Here is a 16,257-nt window from a genome sequence, read left to right on the forward strand (position 1 = left end):
CCCTCCCCATATTAGACATTTCAACTCTGGGAAAAAGATTCTGACTGTCAACCCTATCTATACATCTCATAATTTTATCGACTTCTATCAGCCTCTGCTGCTACAGAGAAAGTGACCCAAGTTTTTCCAACCTCTCCTTCCAGCTCATACCCTCTAATCCAGGCAACATCCTGGTAAACCTTTTCTGCACCCTCTCCAAAGCCTCCACATCCTCCTTGTAATGTGGCAACCAGAACTGAATGCAATAATTTACAAGAAGTCTTACTGTGTGTTACTGTAATGTTGGGAAACAATAGCAAAAAATACATTTTTCTTAGACTATGTCAGGGAAAAGTCCTATCCTTTCCCTGGCTGTTAATTGTTAGCTGATCATATTGATCCACAAGCCTTCAAAATTGCTTGTTATTTTTAACTTTCTGTGGTGGTGTGTGATTACTCACAATGTGGACATTACTGGGTTATCTGCTAAGCCAGCAGTACCTTTACCAGTGGAATCATCCAATTCAAGTCAGACCAGCAAATGAAACTACAATTTCCCGCTCTCTCTCCCTGTCCTAGCTGCAAACTGAATATACTTGTTCGGCCTTTTGGAAGTGCAAGGCGGGTGGGATTCCGATTGTGATTGAGGAGCTAAATAAATTTGGGATTTTAGAACAGGAACATTATTTTCCGATAAGCCAATGCATTCCTCTCATGGATCTCTCCCTCTCTCTGTAGGTGACACTATGTCAGCTGCTTTTCGAAGTCGCCTGTTGCGGATTGTACCTCAGCTGATCAGCCAGCAGGACTTCTGTTTCTGCTCCTATCTACGATGTTGCAGAAATGTGACCTTTGCACAAAGCTGCAGTCTAACCACTGCAACTAGCCAAGTAAATGTGCAGAAACCCTTTGAAGAAAAGCGAAAATCTGGCAAAACTCCAGTACTTCGCAACACAAGTAAAACCTGGGAAGAAAGGTGACACGTTTGTTCTGTACTTTCCAATTCCAATCAGAATTCTGATCATCCAACCCTCTGTGATCATTCCAATCACAAAATCCCCGTGGATCCAACCGCTTTTCCTCTATTCGTTGAGAATTCCAGAGGGTCAGGTTTTAGTATATTTGTTCTTGGAGCCCAAGTGTAATGTTGGCCATTAACTTCTGTTATTCATTTGCAATCCTTAGTCATAAACACACTTCACAGCTAAATATCAGCGATCCCAAGTGGATTTATTTCAGGGAACACCAACGTAGTTTGAGAGATTTTTAAACTGGTTTGAAAGTTGACAAAGCTGTCTTTGGAGAACTGGAGAAAAACCCCTGTAAAAATAGGGATATGAAGATCAGTAGGTGGGCTATCAGCTTGAGCATGGAGAAGCAGGTGAGAATGAGGTGTAAAGATTATGGCTGAAGACTTGGTGAAAGCAAGGAGTCTCAAGTACCTGGGGTCAGTGATGGCAGAGGATGGAAGTATGGAAATTAGGCAACTGATGAGCTCTGGTTGGAGTAATTGTGGAGCAAGTATAATGGAGTGTTATGTGATGGAAAAGTGCCACGGAAATTTTAAAGAGGAATCTGCAAAACAGTTGAGAAGACTGACGTATAGTTTAACTTGTGCAACATTGAGACAAGGAATAATAACTGGACACAAATGAGATGCAGCTACTGAAATGGATCTGTGGAGTAACGAGAAAGGACAAGATCAGGAACTAGCACATTATGGGTCAGTGAAGTTAGTTGGCCCATTGGATAAAATAGCTCAAAAAAGATAATATAGTATCTGTTGCTGGGAGAGATGACTAATGAAGATGGGACCTCTGGGGAGACAGAAGATGAAGGGCCTAAATCAAATGGAAGGATGTCTAGATGGAAACTTAAATGTCAAAGAATTGGAGGTGGACTGGGTGACTGACAGAGGGAGATGGAAAAGAGTGCTCAAACTAACATTGTAGCAATTCCAAGAAAAATAGGAGAAACAATAAAAAAGTAACATAAGAGTTTTTGGAAAATTTGAATTAGACCTGTTCATTCCCAAAGTTCTTCACTGCAGGGAGTTTCCTCAGGTCCAAGTCTGTTGCTGCATAATTGGTCAGAATTGTTCGGTCAACTGCTCTATCAATCAGCAGAGTGCCTTCTACTATTAGATAGTTGCACAAACTCGATGGACACTGGTGCGTCTAGTAATAGCTGATTGCACAGTGTGGTAGGACTTCATGCAGATCATTTTGTTCATGTCCAGAAAACATTGGTGGTAACATCAACTAATTTCACTGGGTGGAGAGCTGATTCTACACCCCACTCAATATTATTCTCCAGATTGGCAGCATCTGTGGAGAAAGCAGTAAAGTTAATGTTTCAAATCTGATTTGACTTTTTTCTTCAGAACTGAAAGGAGTTAGAAAATGATAGCTTTTTTATAATTTGCATAGAGCCAGAAGAGAGGCGGCAGGAAAATGTTGCAGAGGCCCAGTGCAAAATACAGAAGGGTTGCGATTTGACGGGAAGGACAAATAGGGATGGAATTTGAGATGTAAAATTAATGTAAGTTAAGTGTGGAGTGGTGGAAACAGGCCCCCTCAGCTGAATGGAGAAAGTGAGGACTTCAGATCAGAGTCAAAAATTGCAATGCTGGAAAAGCACAGTCGGCCAGGCAGCATTCGAGGAGCAGGAGAATAGACGGTTTGTGCATAAGCCTGATCAAGGGCTTATGCCTAAATCGCCTATTCTCCTGCTCCTCAGATGCTGCCTGACCTGCTGTGCTTTTCCAGTGCCGCACTTTGCGACCCTCTCAGCCGAAAGCAAAATAAATGATTCACAATTAAGACAAACCTGAGACAGGGAGAGGACTGTAAGAGAAATTGGGGGAAAGAAGCTATGAAATTCAATATTGAGATGTTGAGGTTGTAAAGTGCCAAAGCAGAAAATAGCTTGTGGAGCTTACCTCATGCATCACTGAAACGTTGCAATAGGCTCAGGATGGCAATGTTAAGATGAGAGCAAGGTGGTTTATTGAAATAATGCCCAACTGGGAGATTGGGATCATCTCTATCGACAGAGCAGAGGTGTTCCGCAAACTGGTTATCCCAGTCTGCGTTAGGTGTCACCAGTGTCAAGGAGACCAAATTGTGAGCAGCAAATCGAATAGGTCAGATTGAAGGAAGTGCAAGCATAAACTGCTTCACCTGGAAGTTGTAACCGAGGTCTTGGATAGTGAGGAAAGAGGAGAGTCCCCTTCATTGTCAGGATTCAGCAGGGATGGTTCCCTCTGTGACATTCTAGTCCAATCGTTCATCACTGTTAACACTTCCACACTCCCCTGTGGCACCTTGCCATCAAATCACAGAAGGTATACCACTCGCCTATTCACCAGGAACTTTAACTCTGTTTCTCGCTCCACAGGTTCTGCCAGACCTGCAGAGTTTCTCTCTCATTCTTACTGTTTGTTTCAAATTTCCAGCATCCACAGTAGTTTGTTTTCACATTCTCCAATTGCTTCATTAAATTGTTCAAATTCATACAATTATAGGCAGCTATAAACAACGGATAATCCTGCCTCATTCCTGATGAGCAATTGAGAATAAAGTTGACCCCATTCTATAAAATGTTTTTCATCCTATTGCATTACCTTTATCCGTTCTGTCTCAGGTTGGCTGATGCTGTGACTCCACTCTGGAGAATGAACTACGAGGAGCAGCTGCAGGTTTGTGAGCGGGTTGCAATGTCTATTATATTATATTATATTGATTATATCCTATCGATAAGAAGCTTTCAGAACACCTAAATTCAAACACTGGGCAGAAGACTGTTCAGATTCTCCTCCAGAGACACTGGGCTGGAGGATTTGAGCTCCAGTAAGTCCAGTCTCTGACACTGCCTCCTTGAAAAATAGTTTCCACCTACAGTGTAGGAAAGAGTTTTGAGTTTACTTGTATTTCCTGGTATTTTACGGGAAAAGCTAGAAAGACACAAAGCAACTTCACTAGACTGTAAAATTTAATACTGTTTTATGTGCAGCCGTTGAGTTATTTGAAAGCAGACTAGCAATGTTCCTTTTACCATTTACCTTCTATCTTATGATTCTCAATCATTCCACCAGTGGGAACAGTTTTTTCTGATCCACTGTGGCCAGATCCTTTGTTAGTTGGAACATCTCTATCAAATCTCCTCTCAGTCTTCTCTGGGAAGAATAGTCTGATCTATCTGTGTAACCTGTCAAACAGGAATTATGCTGGTGACTCTTTACCGCACCTAAACGGTGGTCTAAAATTGGACACACTATTCATGCAGAGGCCAAGCTATTCTTTTAGAAAGTGTTTTGTAATAACTTTCTTCCTTTTGTATTCTGTATCTCTGATTGTCAAACCTACGACTCTGGAAGGCTTTTCAAAGTTATTTTCTCTCAATCTGTTTTGTCACTTCCTTTGTTGAAATTTCTCTGCATACACTTTCTTCACACACTTCTCTGCATTTAATTTTACCAGTCTGAATCGACCTACCCCACTAGATTGTCTGTGTATTCCTGAAGTCCATCATTAACCTCCTCGCAGTTCGTAATACCTCCTAGATTTGTATCATCCTCAAGTTTTGAAATTATACCCTGTGTCCCCAGGTCTGACAAATCATTCATCTGGAATGAAGAAAAGGAGTGGTTAGGATGCCTATTCCTGAAAACCTCTCAGGTTTTTCTTTCTTTCAGTCTGAAAAGCAGTCAGTTGTGAGATTAGTGTCTGCATTGGTGAAGATGGTTTGATGGGGGAGGACAGCTTTTGCCTGTTATCCAGTTCCGATCTGCAGAAAAGAAAAACTGGACATGCTACAGCTGTTTACTTGCAAAGAGAGAAAGCTATAGAATCAAGATCTCGAAAATTATGATAGGTTTGTGGTAGAGAAGATGACCAAACTGGAGATCATAAGCATAAGCTAGTTACCATAAAATTAAGAGAATTTCAGGAGAAATTTCTTGCCCAGAGAGTGTTTAGAATGTAAGAATGTGGGCGGCACGGTGGTGCAGTGGTTAGCACTGCTGCCTCACAGCGCCGGAGACCCGGGTTCAATTCCCGCCTCAGGCGACTGACTGTGTGGAGTTTGCACGTTCTCCCCGTGTCTGCGTGGGTTTCCTCCGGGTGCTCCGATTTCCTCCCACAGTCCAAAGATGTGCAGGTCAGGTGAATTGGCCATGCTAAATTGCCCGTAGTGTTAGGTAAGGTGTAAATGTAGGGGTATGGGTGGGCTGCGCTTCGGCGGGTCAGTGTGGACTTGTTGGGCCGAAGGGCCTGTTTCCCACACTGTAATGTAATCTAATCTAACCTTGCTACCACATTTGAGAGTTCTTGTGAGTAGCAAAGGGAAGGTATATGAGGACCCCATTCTGTGCTGTAAATACTGAACAACTTTCGACTAGAAAGGTAGTTGCTTAGTGCCATTGCAGGATTTTGTTTTGGTCCTGGAGGCTTTAACTCCTCTAACAGCAAGACCCTCCAGACAGTAACTGACTGTCTCTCTATTAAAGAGCCTGAACTATAGTTTGGAAACTGACTGAGTTTACCTTGAACAGGAGGCTGGCTACCAATTTTGATTTTGTTGTATTCATGGGAAGTAAAAACTCTCAATTCAACACCTTGTCATGTGATTTGGCAACATATCTGCCATGTTTCTTTGTATTTTGCAATGTCCTGAGAGCATGAGCGTATTAACTTGGGTATTCTCTTTCCTTCTAGGTTAAATATGAAGCTCAGAAGAGGACCCTTCAGCTTTTAACTGCCAGCCTTCCCAGTTGTGCTAGGACAGAGGACCTGTGCTGCCCACTGCATTCAACTCTCCCCTCGGTTAGTATACAATCACTCACCCCCACTGGTTATTCATTATGACGGTGATATATTGCTTAACCAGGTAGAGAACAGCCGGAGCATGTAATGCTGGTTTCTCTTGAAGGCGTATGGTTTAGCCTCGATTGTTGGATATTTGGGAGAGAAATGGTATCTTTTCATCTCCTGACCCTGTTTGTCTTTCCATTTGCTTTGAATTTTGTCCATGAGATGTGGCCATCACTGGACAGGCCAACATTCATTACCCCGTCCCTAATTAATGCTTGGGTCGGCGGTGAGAGCTGCTGATTTGAACCGTAATGTGTTTGTGAAGGTACACCAACAGTGCTGTTCATTATGGAGTTCAAGAATTTCGGACCAGAGATAAAGGAACAGCAATTTTTTTTTAAATTAGGATAGTGTGTGATTTGTAAGTGAAGGTTTTCCCATGCTTGTTCTTCCAGGTGGTAGAATTTGTAAGTTTGAAAGGTTGCTGTTGTGCATTTTGCATTGCTCCCACTGACCCTTTTGCACTGGAGGGAATGAATGATTAAGATGGTGAATGGAGTCCTGATCAAATGGCTACTTTGTCCTGGATGGTGCCAGACTTTGACTCTTGTCAGAGCTACGCTTGTTCAGGAAAGTGGAGCATTACCTTGCAGTTGTGATGTATCTAGTGGGTGGTAGACAAGTTTTTGGGAGTCAGGAGGTCACTTGCTACTGAATACCAAATCTCTGACTTGCTGTGTAGGGGCGGCTCGGTGATTAGCGCTGCAGCCTCACAGCACCAGGGACTTGGGATCGATTTCAGCCTCAGGCGACTGTCTGTGTGGAACTTGCACGTTCTCCACTTGTCTGTGTAGGTTTCCGCTGGGTGTTCCAGTTTCCCCCCACAGTCCAAAGATGTGCAGATTAGGTGGATTGGCCATGCTAAATTACCCATAATGTCCAGGGATTTGCAGGTGAGGTGGATTAGCCACGGGAAATGCAACATTACAGGGTTAGGGTAGCAGGGGTGGGTCTGGATGGGATGTTGCTCAGAGGTCGAATAGTCTGCTTCTGCATTTATGGATTCTGCGTAAGTCCCAGGATATGTTTTTAATTCAGTCATAGTGCTATAAATTCACCTGAGCCACACTTGGAAGAGATTTGAGCCACAAATGTTAGGAAACTTTACCTTGTTGTTGTAACAGAAACAGACTGTATCAGTGCTGGGACATGACTGTATGATTTCAAACTTTGCTGCAAATAAAATCTGGGATTGACTCTTTAAATGTCTGAGCAGAATAACTTATTGAGCATTTTATGAAATCTACTGCAAAGTACGTTAGATCTGTAATTTACAGATTAAAAACCTAATTCCTGTGCCAGTCAAATGTGTTAGTGATGGATTATAGTGAAAGCCATAAATTCAAATGAATGAACAGTATGTATAAAATGCTTACTAGGAAATAGAACTTAATTTTAAAATCAACATTTAACTAAAAATGGTTTATTTAATAAGATAATTGAGTAGAAATGTTGGAGATTTGAATTGACAGGATGATGTTCAATGAATGAAGTAGCCTTTTTTGGGTTTTATAGTTCTACTTTCTAGTCATTCTGGTGGTTGCCATAGTGTAGTTGGTGTCTGCGGCAGGTAGATATCTCCTGGACACCTGAGATCTGTTCACTGTGCCACTCTTCGTTGCAGCCAGTTACTGTTGGGTATCGCAACAAGTCAACTTTCTCCGTGAACAGAGGGCCTGATGGCAATCCCAAAACAGTTGGGCATTACATTGGAACTGGCAAAGGTGAGTTACACCTGTGTTTGGCCATTTTACCTCATTAACTGTAATGTACTCATATATTTCATGAATATTTTTCGCCAGTATTCACACTGGAAAAAGACAATGTTGTCGAAGAGAATACAAGCTATTAGACTAGGCAGGATTGACGTTCATAAGGAGGAGGTGTTAGCAATCCTAGAAAGTGTGAAAATTGTAAGGCCCTTGCATCGGATGGGATTTTTCCTAGGTTTCTTTGGGAAGCTAGGGAGGAGATTGGAGAGCCTTTGGCTTGGATCTGTATGTTGTCATTGTCTACAGGAATAGTGCCAGAAGACTGGAGGCTAGCAAATGTTGACCCCTTGTTCAAGAAGGGGAGTAGAGACAACCCTGGTAATCATAGACCAGTGAGCCTTACTTCGGTTGTGGGTAAAGTGTTGGCAAGGATTAAGAGACAGGATTTATAATGATCGAGAAAGGAATAATTTGATTAGAGATAGTCAACACAGTTTTGTGAAGGGTAGATCATGCCTTACAAACCTTTGAGTTCTTTGAGAAAGTAACTAAGCAGGTAGATGAGGGTAAAGCGGTTGATGTGGTGTATATGGATTATCAGTAAGGCGTTTGATAAGGTTCCCCACAGTAGGTTATTGCAGAAAATATGGAGGCATGGGATTGAGGGTGATTTAGCGGTTTTGATCAGAAATTGGCTAGCTGAAAGAAGACAGAGGGTGGTGGTTAATGGGAAATGTTCATCCTGGAGTTCAGTTACTCGTGGTGTACTACAAGGATCTGTTTTGGGTCCACTGCTGTTGGTCATTTTTATAAATGACATAGATGAGGGCATAGAAGGGTGGGTTAGTAAATTTGCAAATGACACTAAGGACAGTGGAGTTGTGGATAGTGCTGAAGGATGTTGCAGGCTACACGGGCATAGATAAGCTGCAGAGCTGGGCTGAGATGTGGCAAATGGAGTTTAATATGGAAAAGTGTGCAGTGATCCACTTCGGAAGGAGTAACAGGAATAAAGAGTACTGGGCTAATGGTAAGATTCTTGGTAGTCTGGATGAGCAGAGAGATCTCTGTGTCAGTGTACGTAGATCCCTGCAAGTTGCCACCCGGGTTGATAGGATTGTTAACAAGGCGTGCAATGTGTTAGCTTTATTAGTACAGCGACTAAGTTTCGGAGCCATGAGGTAATGTTGCAGCTGTACAAAACTCTGGTGTGGCCGCACTTGGAGTATTGCATACAGTTCTGGTCATTGCATTCTAGGAAGGATATGGAAACACTGGAAAGGGTGCAGAGGAGATTTACCAGGAATTTGGTATGGAGGGAAGGTCTTATGAGGAAAGACTGAGGGACTTGGGGCTGTTATTGTTAGAAGGTTGAGAGATGGCTTAATAGTGAAGTATGAGATCATCAGAGGATTAGATGAGGTGGACAGTAAGAGCCTTTTTCCTTGGATGGTGATGGCTAGTCTGAGAGGAGTTAGCTTTAAATTGAGGAGTAATAGATATAGGACTGATGTCAGAGGTAGGTTCTTTACTCAGAGGAGTAAGGGTATTGAACGCCCTGCCTGCAATAGTAATAGACTCCAACTTTAAGGGCATTTAAAAGGTCATTGGATTAACATATGGACCATAATAGAAGAGTGCAGGATAGATGAGCTTCAGATTGGTTTCACAGGTCAGCGCAGCATCGAGGGCCGAAGGGCCTGTACTGCGCTGTAATGTTGTGTGTTCTATGTTCCTTCACTTGTAGGTTCCACTGAAGTGGTATCTTGATAATTCAGAGTCTAAAGGTACCAGCTGATATGGGGCTGAGTCACTTATCGAGTCATAGACCTGTGTTTACTTCAGCTGGGATAGTAATAGTAGCTACAGCTTATCATGTCTGTAGTAGCTAAAGGTATTAAATTAATTGCACTCCTCTGCTTTTCCCACAATCCTGTAAATATTTTCCTTTAAGTATTTATCCAGTTTTCTTTTCCAAGTCACTGTTCGGTCTGCAAACCTCCCATAATCCTTTTGGTCCAAGGACGATAGCCTAACCGAACCGAACATTTTAGCTTGAAACAATCTGATAAATCTCCTTTGCACCCTGTCTAGAACCTTCACATTCTTCCTAAAATGTGGTAAACAAATCAGAACATCACTCTCTAGTTGTGACCTGGGTAAAGCTTTACAATTTGCATACTTTTCCTAAATATTCCGATTCCCCTGACTCTGTGCACTCTTTAGTATTGTGTCATTGATTAACCCTATATTTTTAATCTTTTCCAGCTTATAACCCGGTGAATTCTCTACATGCTTCTCATTCTGATTTCTTCCATGTCCCAAAGACCTTTGCCTCATCATTGATGGCCATGCCTTCAGTTTCCTGGGCCCTAAGTTCCCTATCTAAAACAGTTTTTTTTCCCGCATTGAGGTTCTTTACCAACAGCTTGGTCAAAGTAGTAGTTTAATCTGTTTTAACATCTTTATGCAGCCCAGTATCAAGGTTTGTCTGACAATTATTCCTGTGAAGTGCCTTGGGGTATTTTCCAATGTTAAATATGCTATGTAAACGTAAATTGTTATTGGTCTGTTCCTCACAGGGAGAAATATTGTTTGTACTCATTCAGATCACTTGGTGAATATGCCCGAGAAACACAAGCAAGTGGCCAGAGTAAGTCAACTTAATGTGGTGATACAAGGTCTCTTTTGACAGGAAAATGCAACATTAGTAGATGAATTTCTCAACTTAGATCTAGTGATTTATTGTCAGCCAAGGGGAAATAGTGGTGCATGTGTGTTGACAATATCTCTGGGCTAATAATCCAGAAGCCCAGTGTAATTCAGGGACAAGGATTCAAATCCCATTGCAGCTACAGTAGGTATTTTAAATTCAATTCATCAATGAGAATATCGAGTTGAAAAACTATTCTCAGTAAAGGTGATCATGAAGTTATTATTGATGATAAAGCCCCAGTTCACTAATGCTCTTAAAGGAAGGAAATTGGCCTACATGTAACTCCGATCAGAGCAGTGTGATTGACAGTTCTCTGAAATGGCGAAGCAAGCCACTCTACCTGTTCGCTACAGAAAGGTCAAATGGACTGCATTGTGCAAAACCACCTTCTCAAGGCTAAATTGGTATGGGGCTGGCAATATCCACATGCTATGAAAGAATAGTTTTAAAAAGATTTCCTGTTCAATCCCTGCACTGCAGTCATTTTAACAAGCTACAGTGTGGTGGTGAGGTTTGCCTTGGCACCCATGCCCAGGTAGAAGATTAGATTCCCTACAGTGTGGAAACAGGCCATTTGACCCAACAAGTCTACACCGACCCTCTGAAGAGTAACCCACCCAGACCCATTCCCCCAACATTTACCCCTGACTAATGCACCTAATCCCATGAGCAATTTAACACAGCCAATTCACCTAACCACATCTTTGGACTGTGGGAGGAAACTGGAGCACCAAGAGGAACCCCACACAGACACAGGGAGAATGTGCAAACTCCACACAGTTCCCGAGGCTGGAATCGAGCCCAGGTCCCTGGCGCTGTGAGGCAGCAGTGCTAACCATTGTGCCTCCGTGCTGCCTGTAAAATGGAGTGCATTTCTATTATGTGTTAGGAGAAGAAGAAGGTACAAATGTCAGGGACAAGAACTGAGAGTTAAAAGCCTCAGTGTGGTTTACAGGTGACGTTTACATGTGAGTGATTGGCTTTTGATCTTGGGAGACCAATTGTCTGGGGAACTGTAATTCAACAAAGATACCACTCCTTAAGGGAGAAAATCTTGAGAGTACTTTTGCTGGTTTAATTGGTTTGAATTTTATTGCTCCCCTGCCCCCACCATGACAGAGTTATGAGCAGTTCATCCAGCTTTCTCCACTGGAGCCTTGCATCCTGTTCCATGAAGGAGGACACTGGCGGGAAATCACCGTTCGCACCAATAGGAAAGGAGATACGATGGCTATTGTCTACTTCCATCCTCAGCATCTAGAGAAGGTACTACTCCACCTGGATTGTACACAGTCAGAGTAACTCCAGTATTGTGGGTTAAATCTGGTTATTGTACACATCATGTATTTGCAGCCTCCCTCACACTATAGAATGTAGTTTCCCAAGTACATTTGCCAGCAGGTGCTGTTGTATGAGATATTTTCTATACGCTGTAGCTACAGGATCCATCTTGCTATACTCTATCCTGAAGGGAGAGTCTAGGAAAGTAAAATTAGAGTTTGCATTTATACGCCACCTTTTCTACTTTAGTAGATTCTAAAATGCTTTGCAGTCAGTGAAATGCTTTTTGAAACATGGCAACGATTTAGGGCACAGCAGGGTCCATAAACAGCAATGTGTTCACGATTTCTAGTGCTGTTGATTGAAGGATACATGCCAGGCAGGTAAGATAAAAAATTACTCTGCTTTTCTCTGAATAGTGCCATGGCAATTTATTTTTTGCTTCTGGATTAGTGGTGCTGGAAGAGCGCAGCAGTTCAGGCAGCATCCAAGAAGCAGCGAAATCAACATTTCGGGCAAAAGCCCTTCATCATTTGCTCTTCCAGCACCACTAATCCAGAATCTCGTTTCCAGCATCTGCAGTCATTGTTTTTACCCCACCAATTTGTTTTTTGCACCTAGCTGAGAGGACAATACAGCTTGGGATTAACAACTAATGAAGACTCTGAAAAACTGCACCTCGCACTTTGCAGTGCTCCCTTAGTACTGCAGTTGAGTGGCAGCCTGAAATTTGTGCTCGCGTCTCCTGTGGGCATGAACTTATGATCTTCTGAGTAAGCGGTGCAAGTAACACTGCTGACTAGTCTACCTCTCTGCCCGAATGACCTTTTGTATTTAGTTTCTTGTGTAATTCAAGCTGGGCTTGGGTTGTTTTTACCATGCCTCCTTGAGGGTTGATTTGGTTTTTTCCTTGAATTAGCTTCTGCATAGCTCATAAACTGGATGAAACAGGAAGTAGTGTCGACCTCTCAAAACCCATTCACAATTTATATAAAACTGTCGCAAGAGTTCTAAGCCCTAAGAAATTAGCTTCAGTTGTTTTGCATACTCTGCTATCTGGGGTGTGTTTAGTCAGAACATTTCATCACATTTCAGAGAAGTAATAGTTTTCTTCTTTGGTTGGGAATGCTTATCCAGACTGACTGACTGACTGATTGACAATTAAAATTAGATAAAGTGCTGTCCTCTTCAGCTAATTTATGGGAAAGGTTTGGCAGAATTCAGTAAAGACTCTCAACAATATGATGAATTGATAAATTGTTTTTATGAATGAAGGATTAGTCAGTATTAAAGATGAAATGTATGGTTATGTAAAGTATTCTTGTAGAATTTCTTTTTCACAGGAGGAAATTGCCAAACATCAGAAATCACTGGTGGAATATTTTACCATTGGACCGGGAGCTGCATGTGAACTGACATGTCTCTACTTTCAGGAGAGGTATTTGTTATTCCCTGTTTGCTCATTACCATCTGGGAGGGCTATGACCAGCCGTACGATTATAATTCCATACCATCAATAAACAGCTCTCCTCAGTTTATCATTTCAGTCAGATGTCTAGCAAAGTATCCCAACTGAAATCTGTTCAGTTCTGCATATGTGCTCATCTGTGACACGGAGCCACCCAGTTAGTCAGCACAGACACAGTGCTGGGGCAGCAGGATCGGGAGATTGTGATGTCTCAAATCTGGCATCTGCACAAAGTCATCCTGCAGTCACAAATTGGTGAAAAAATCTCTTCCAAAAGTGAAACTGAAGCTTACAAGGACGAGAGCAGAAAACACTAGTGAAATGCTATAATGGGTTTGTAATCATCCTTTGGTGACATGGGAGTTAGTTCTCTTAGTTCAGTCAGTAGGCTGATTGTAAATGCACCTTGCAAGTTGGATTAATATTTTGAAATTTTGTTCATTCGCTACTGGAGAGTTGGGAAAATAACTTCAAAGTTTTATCTTCTGCAAGGTTCATCGATGTTAGCTGCCAAATCAGGGGAACTAAGGTATAGTCAAGGATGAGGTACTTTTGAAATGCACTCACTGTTGTCATGTTAAAACGCAGAATGTGTGAAGGCTGCTGCAGGCAGCTTCATGTTAATGTTGCTAAGCTCAGTGGCTGGGCAGCCAACCCTTACACATGTTATACAATCTAGCTGGAAGACCATTACATCATTCATCCTCTGTTATCTTTGCCCTCATTTTCTAGGAGTTACTGCTATCGTAGTGTATCAGAGACTGTCAGTTTTCTGATAGCGGGGTATACAGGGTGATGGAAGGCACAGAGTAGAGGTCAGAACGCTGCATAAATGGTATTGTTCCCTTGCTGGTACAGAAAGGGTAATCATATAGCTATCAAACACAATGCTGCATCTATCAGTGAGTCAGAATTACACAGGAATCTGAAAGTTATTTTCATTGACAAGGCAGTGTAATAGCATGTAACAGCGCCACTCAAACAAGACTGAGATAATTCCATTTAGTGACGTTTGTTAAGAGAGAGATGTTGGCTTAGACATTGCAAAAAATTCCTTGCTTTCTAAACAGTGCCATGAAATGTTCAGAACAGGGAATGTAGGAGTTCACTGAGGGCGAAAAGGGGGCTTTGGCTGAGCAGATTAGAACATTACAGCACAGTACAGGTCCTTGGGCCCTCGATGGTTTCACAGGTCAGTGCAACAATCTAAAGCCCATCTAACCTACACTATTCCATTATCATCCATATGTTTATCCAAGGACAATTTAAATGCCCTTAAAGTTGGAGATTCTACGACTGTTGCAGACAGTGCATTCCACACCCTTGCTACTCTGAGTAAAGAACCTACCTCTGACGTCTATCTTATATCTCTCACCCCTCAATTTAAAGCTATGTCCCCTCATGCTAGCCATCACCATCAGACGAAAAAGGCTCTCATTATCCATCCTCACTAATCATCTGATCTTGTATGTCTCTCTAATGAAAACAGCCTCCAGTCCCTCAGCCTTTTCTCATTAGACCTTCCCTCCATACCAGGCACCATCCTTGTAAATCTTCTCTGCAACCTTTCTAATGCTTCTACTATAATGCAGCAACCAGAACTGTATGCAATACTCCAAGTGTGGCTGCACCAGAGTTTTGTACAGCTGCAACATGACCTCATGGCTCCGAAACTCAATTCCACTACGAATGAAAGCTAACACACCGTATGACCTCTGAACAACTATATCAACCTGAGTGGCAACTTTCAGGGATCTATGCGCATGGACACCGGATCTCTCTGCTCATCCAGACTACCAAGAAACTTACCATTAGCCTAATATTCTGTATTCCTGTTGCTCCTTCCAAAGTGAATCACCTCACATTTTTCCACATTAAACTCCATTTGCCACTACTCAGCTGCAGCTTATGTATGTCCCTCTGTAACCTGCAGCATCCTTTCAATTCGGGTGAATTGAAAGAGGTTCTTCAAGTAGGTTAAAGGAAAAGGAATAACTAGAGAGAATAGGACCCCTCGAGGACCAAAGTAAACTTGTATGTGTCGAACCACAGGAGATGAGCAATGTTCTCAGTGAATATTTCTCCTCTGTGTTTACCATGGGGAAAGACATGAAGGCTTGGGGAGGTTGGTGGTCATATCTTGGGGGGTAGTCCATATTACAGTAGAGGAGGTGTTGGATGTATTAGAATGTATGAAGGTGGATAAATCTCCTGACCAGACATATCCAAGAACTGCAAGAGGCCAGAGAAAAAATTGCAGAGTCCTGGCTGATATTTTTGCATCATAAAATGGTACCGGAAAACTGGAGGGTCGTGAACATTGTGCCGTTATTCTAGAAGGGCTGCAAAGAGAACCCTGGGAACTATAGACCAGTAAGCTTAACATCTGTGGTGGTAAATCACTTGAGAAGATTCTGAGAGGTAAGATATGCATGCATTTGGAAAGACAGGGTTTGATGAGGAATAGTCAGCAAAGCTTTGAGTGGGAGATCATGCTTCACAAATTTGTTAGAGTCCATTGATGAGGTGTTCAGGAAGGTTGACTAGGGCAGGGCAGTAGATGTAGTCTCTATGTAAGGCTTCAGTAAGGCTTTTGATAAGGTTCCAGATGGTAGACTGCTCTGGAAGGTTAGATCACATAGAATCCAGGGGAGCTGGCAAATTGGCTTGATGTAGGAAGCAGAGGGTAATAGTAGAAGGACGCTTGTCGGACTGGAGGCCTGTGACTAGTAGAGTGCACCAGGGGTCGGTGCTGGGCCCATTACTGTTTGTTATCTATATCAATGACTTGGATGAGAATGTACAACACATAATTAGTAAATTTGCTGATGACACTAAAATAGGAGGTATCATGGACAGTGAGGAAGGACCTTGATCAGCTGGGGAATTGGGCCGAGAAATGGCAAATGGAGTTTGGTCTTGGAGTGTGAGGTCTTGCATTTTGGAAAGTCAAATCATAGTAAGAGTTTCATGGTGAATGGTAGGGCCTTAAGGAGTGTAGTGGAACAGAGGGACCTTGGAGTTCAGGTGCATGGTTCCCTAAAAGTGGAGTCACAGGTAGACAGGGCAGTGAAGAAGGATTTTGGTACACTGGTCTTCATAGGTCAGGGCACCGAGTATACAAGTTGGGAAGTTGCATTGCAGTTGTACAGGATGTTGGTAAGGTAACAGTTGGGAGTACGGTGTTCAGTTTTGGTCACCTTGTTATAGGAAGGTTATTATTAAACT

At 42.4% G+C, this 16,257-nt stretch overlaps 1 protein-coding gene across 1 annotated transcript in view; it reads left to right on the forward strand.

The window, feature by feature from the left end:
* Positions 1-16,257, forward strand: part of trmt2b (tRNA methyltransferase 2 homolog B) — a 41,729-nt gene that overhangs the window by 14,777 nt on the left and 10,695 nt on the right. Inside the window, exons 3-9 of the mRNA XM_043704320.1 lie at positions 718-955; positions 3,625-3,679; positions 5,697-5,804; positions 7,477-7,576; positions 10,147-10,217; positions 11,400-11,546; positions 12,905-12,999. Coding sequence (XP_043560255.1) covers positions 718-955; positions 3,625-3,679; positions 5,697-5,804; positions 7,477-7,576; positions 10,147-10,217; positions 11,400-11,546; positions 12,905-12,999 — 814 coding nt within the window. The remainder of the gene's footprint in view (positions 1-717; positions 956-3,624; positions 3,680-5,696; positions 5,805-7,476; positions 7,577-10,146; positions 10,218-11,399; positions 11,547-12,904; positions 13,000-16,257) is intronic.

This window comes from Chiloscyllium plagiosum, chromosome 15 (genome assembly GCF_004010195.1).
Source record: "Chiloscyllium plagiosum isolate BGI_BamShark_2017 chromosome 15, ASM401019v2, whole genome shotgun sequence".
Taxonomy (NCBI): Eukaryota; Metazoa; Chordata; class Chondrichthyes; order Orectolobiformes; family Hemiscylliidae; genus Chiloscyllium; species Chiloscyllium plagiosum.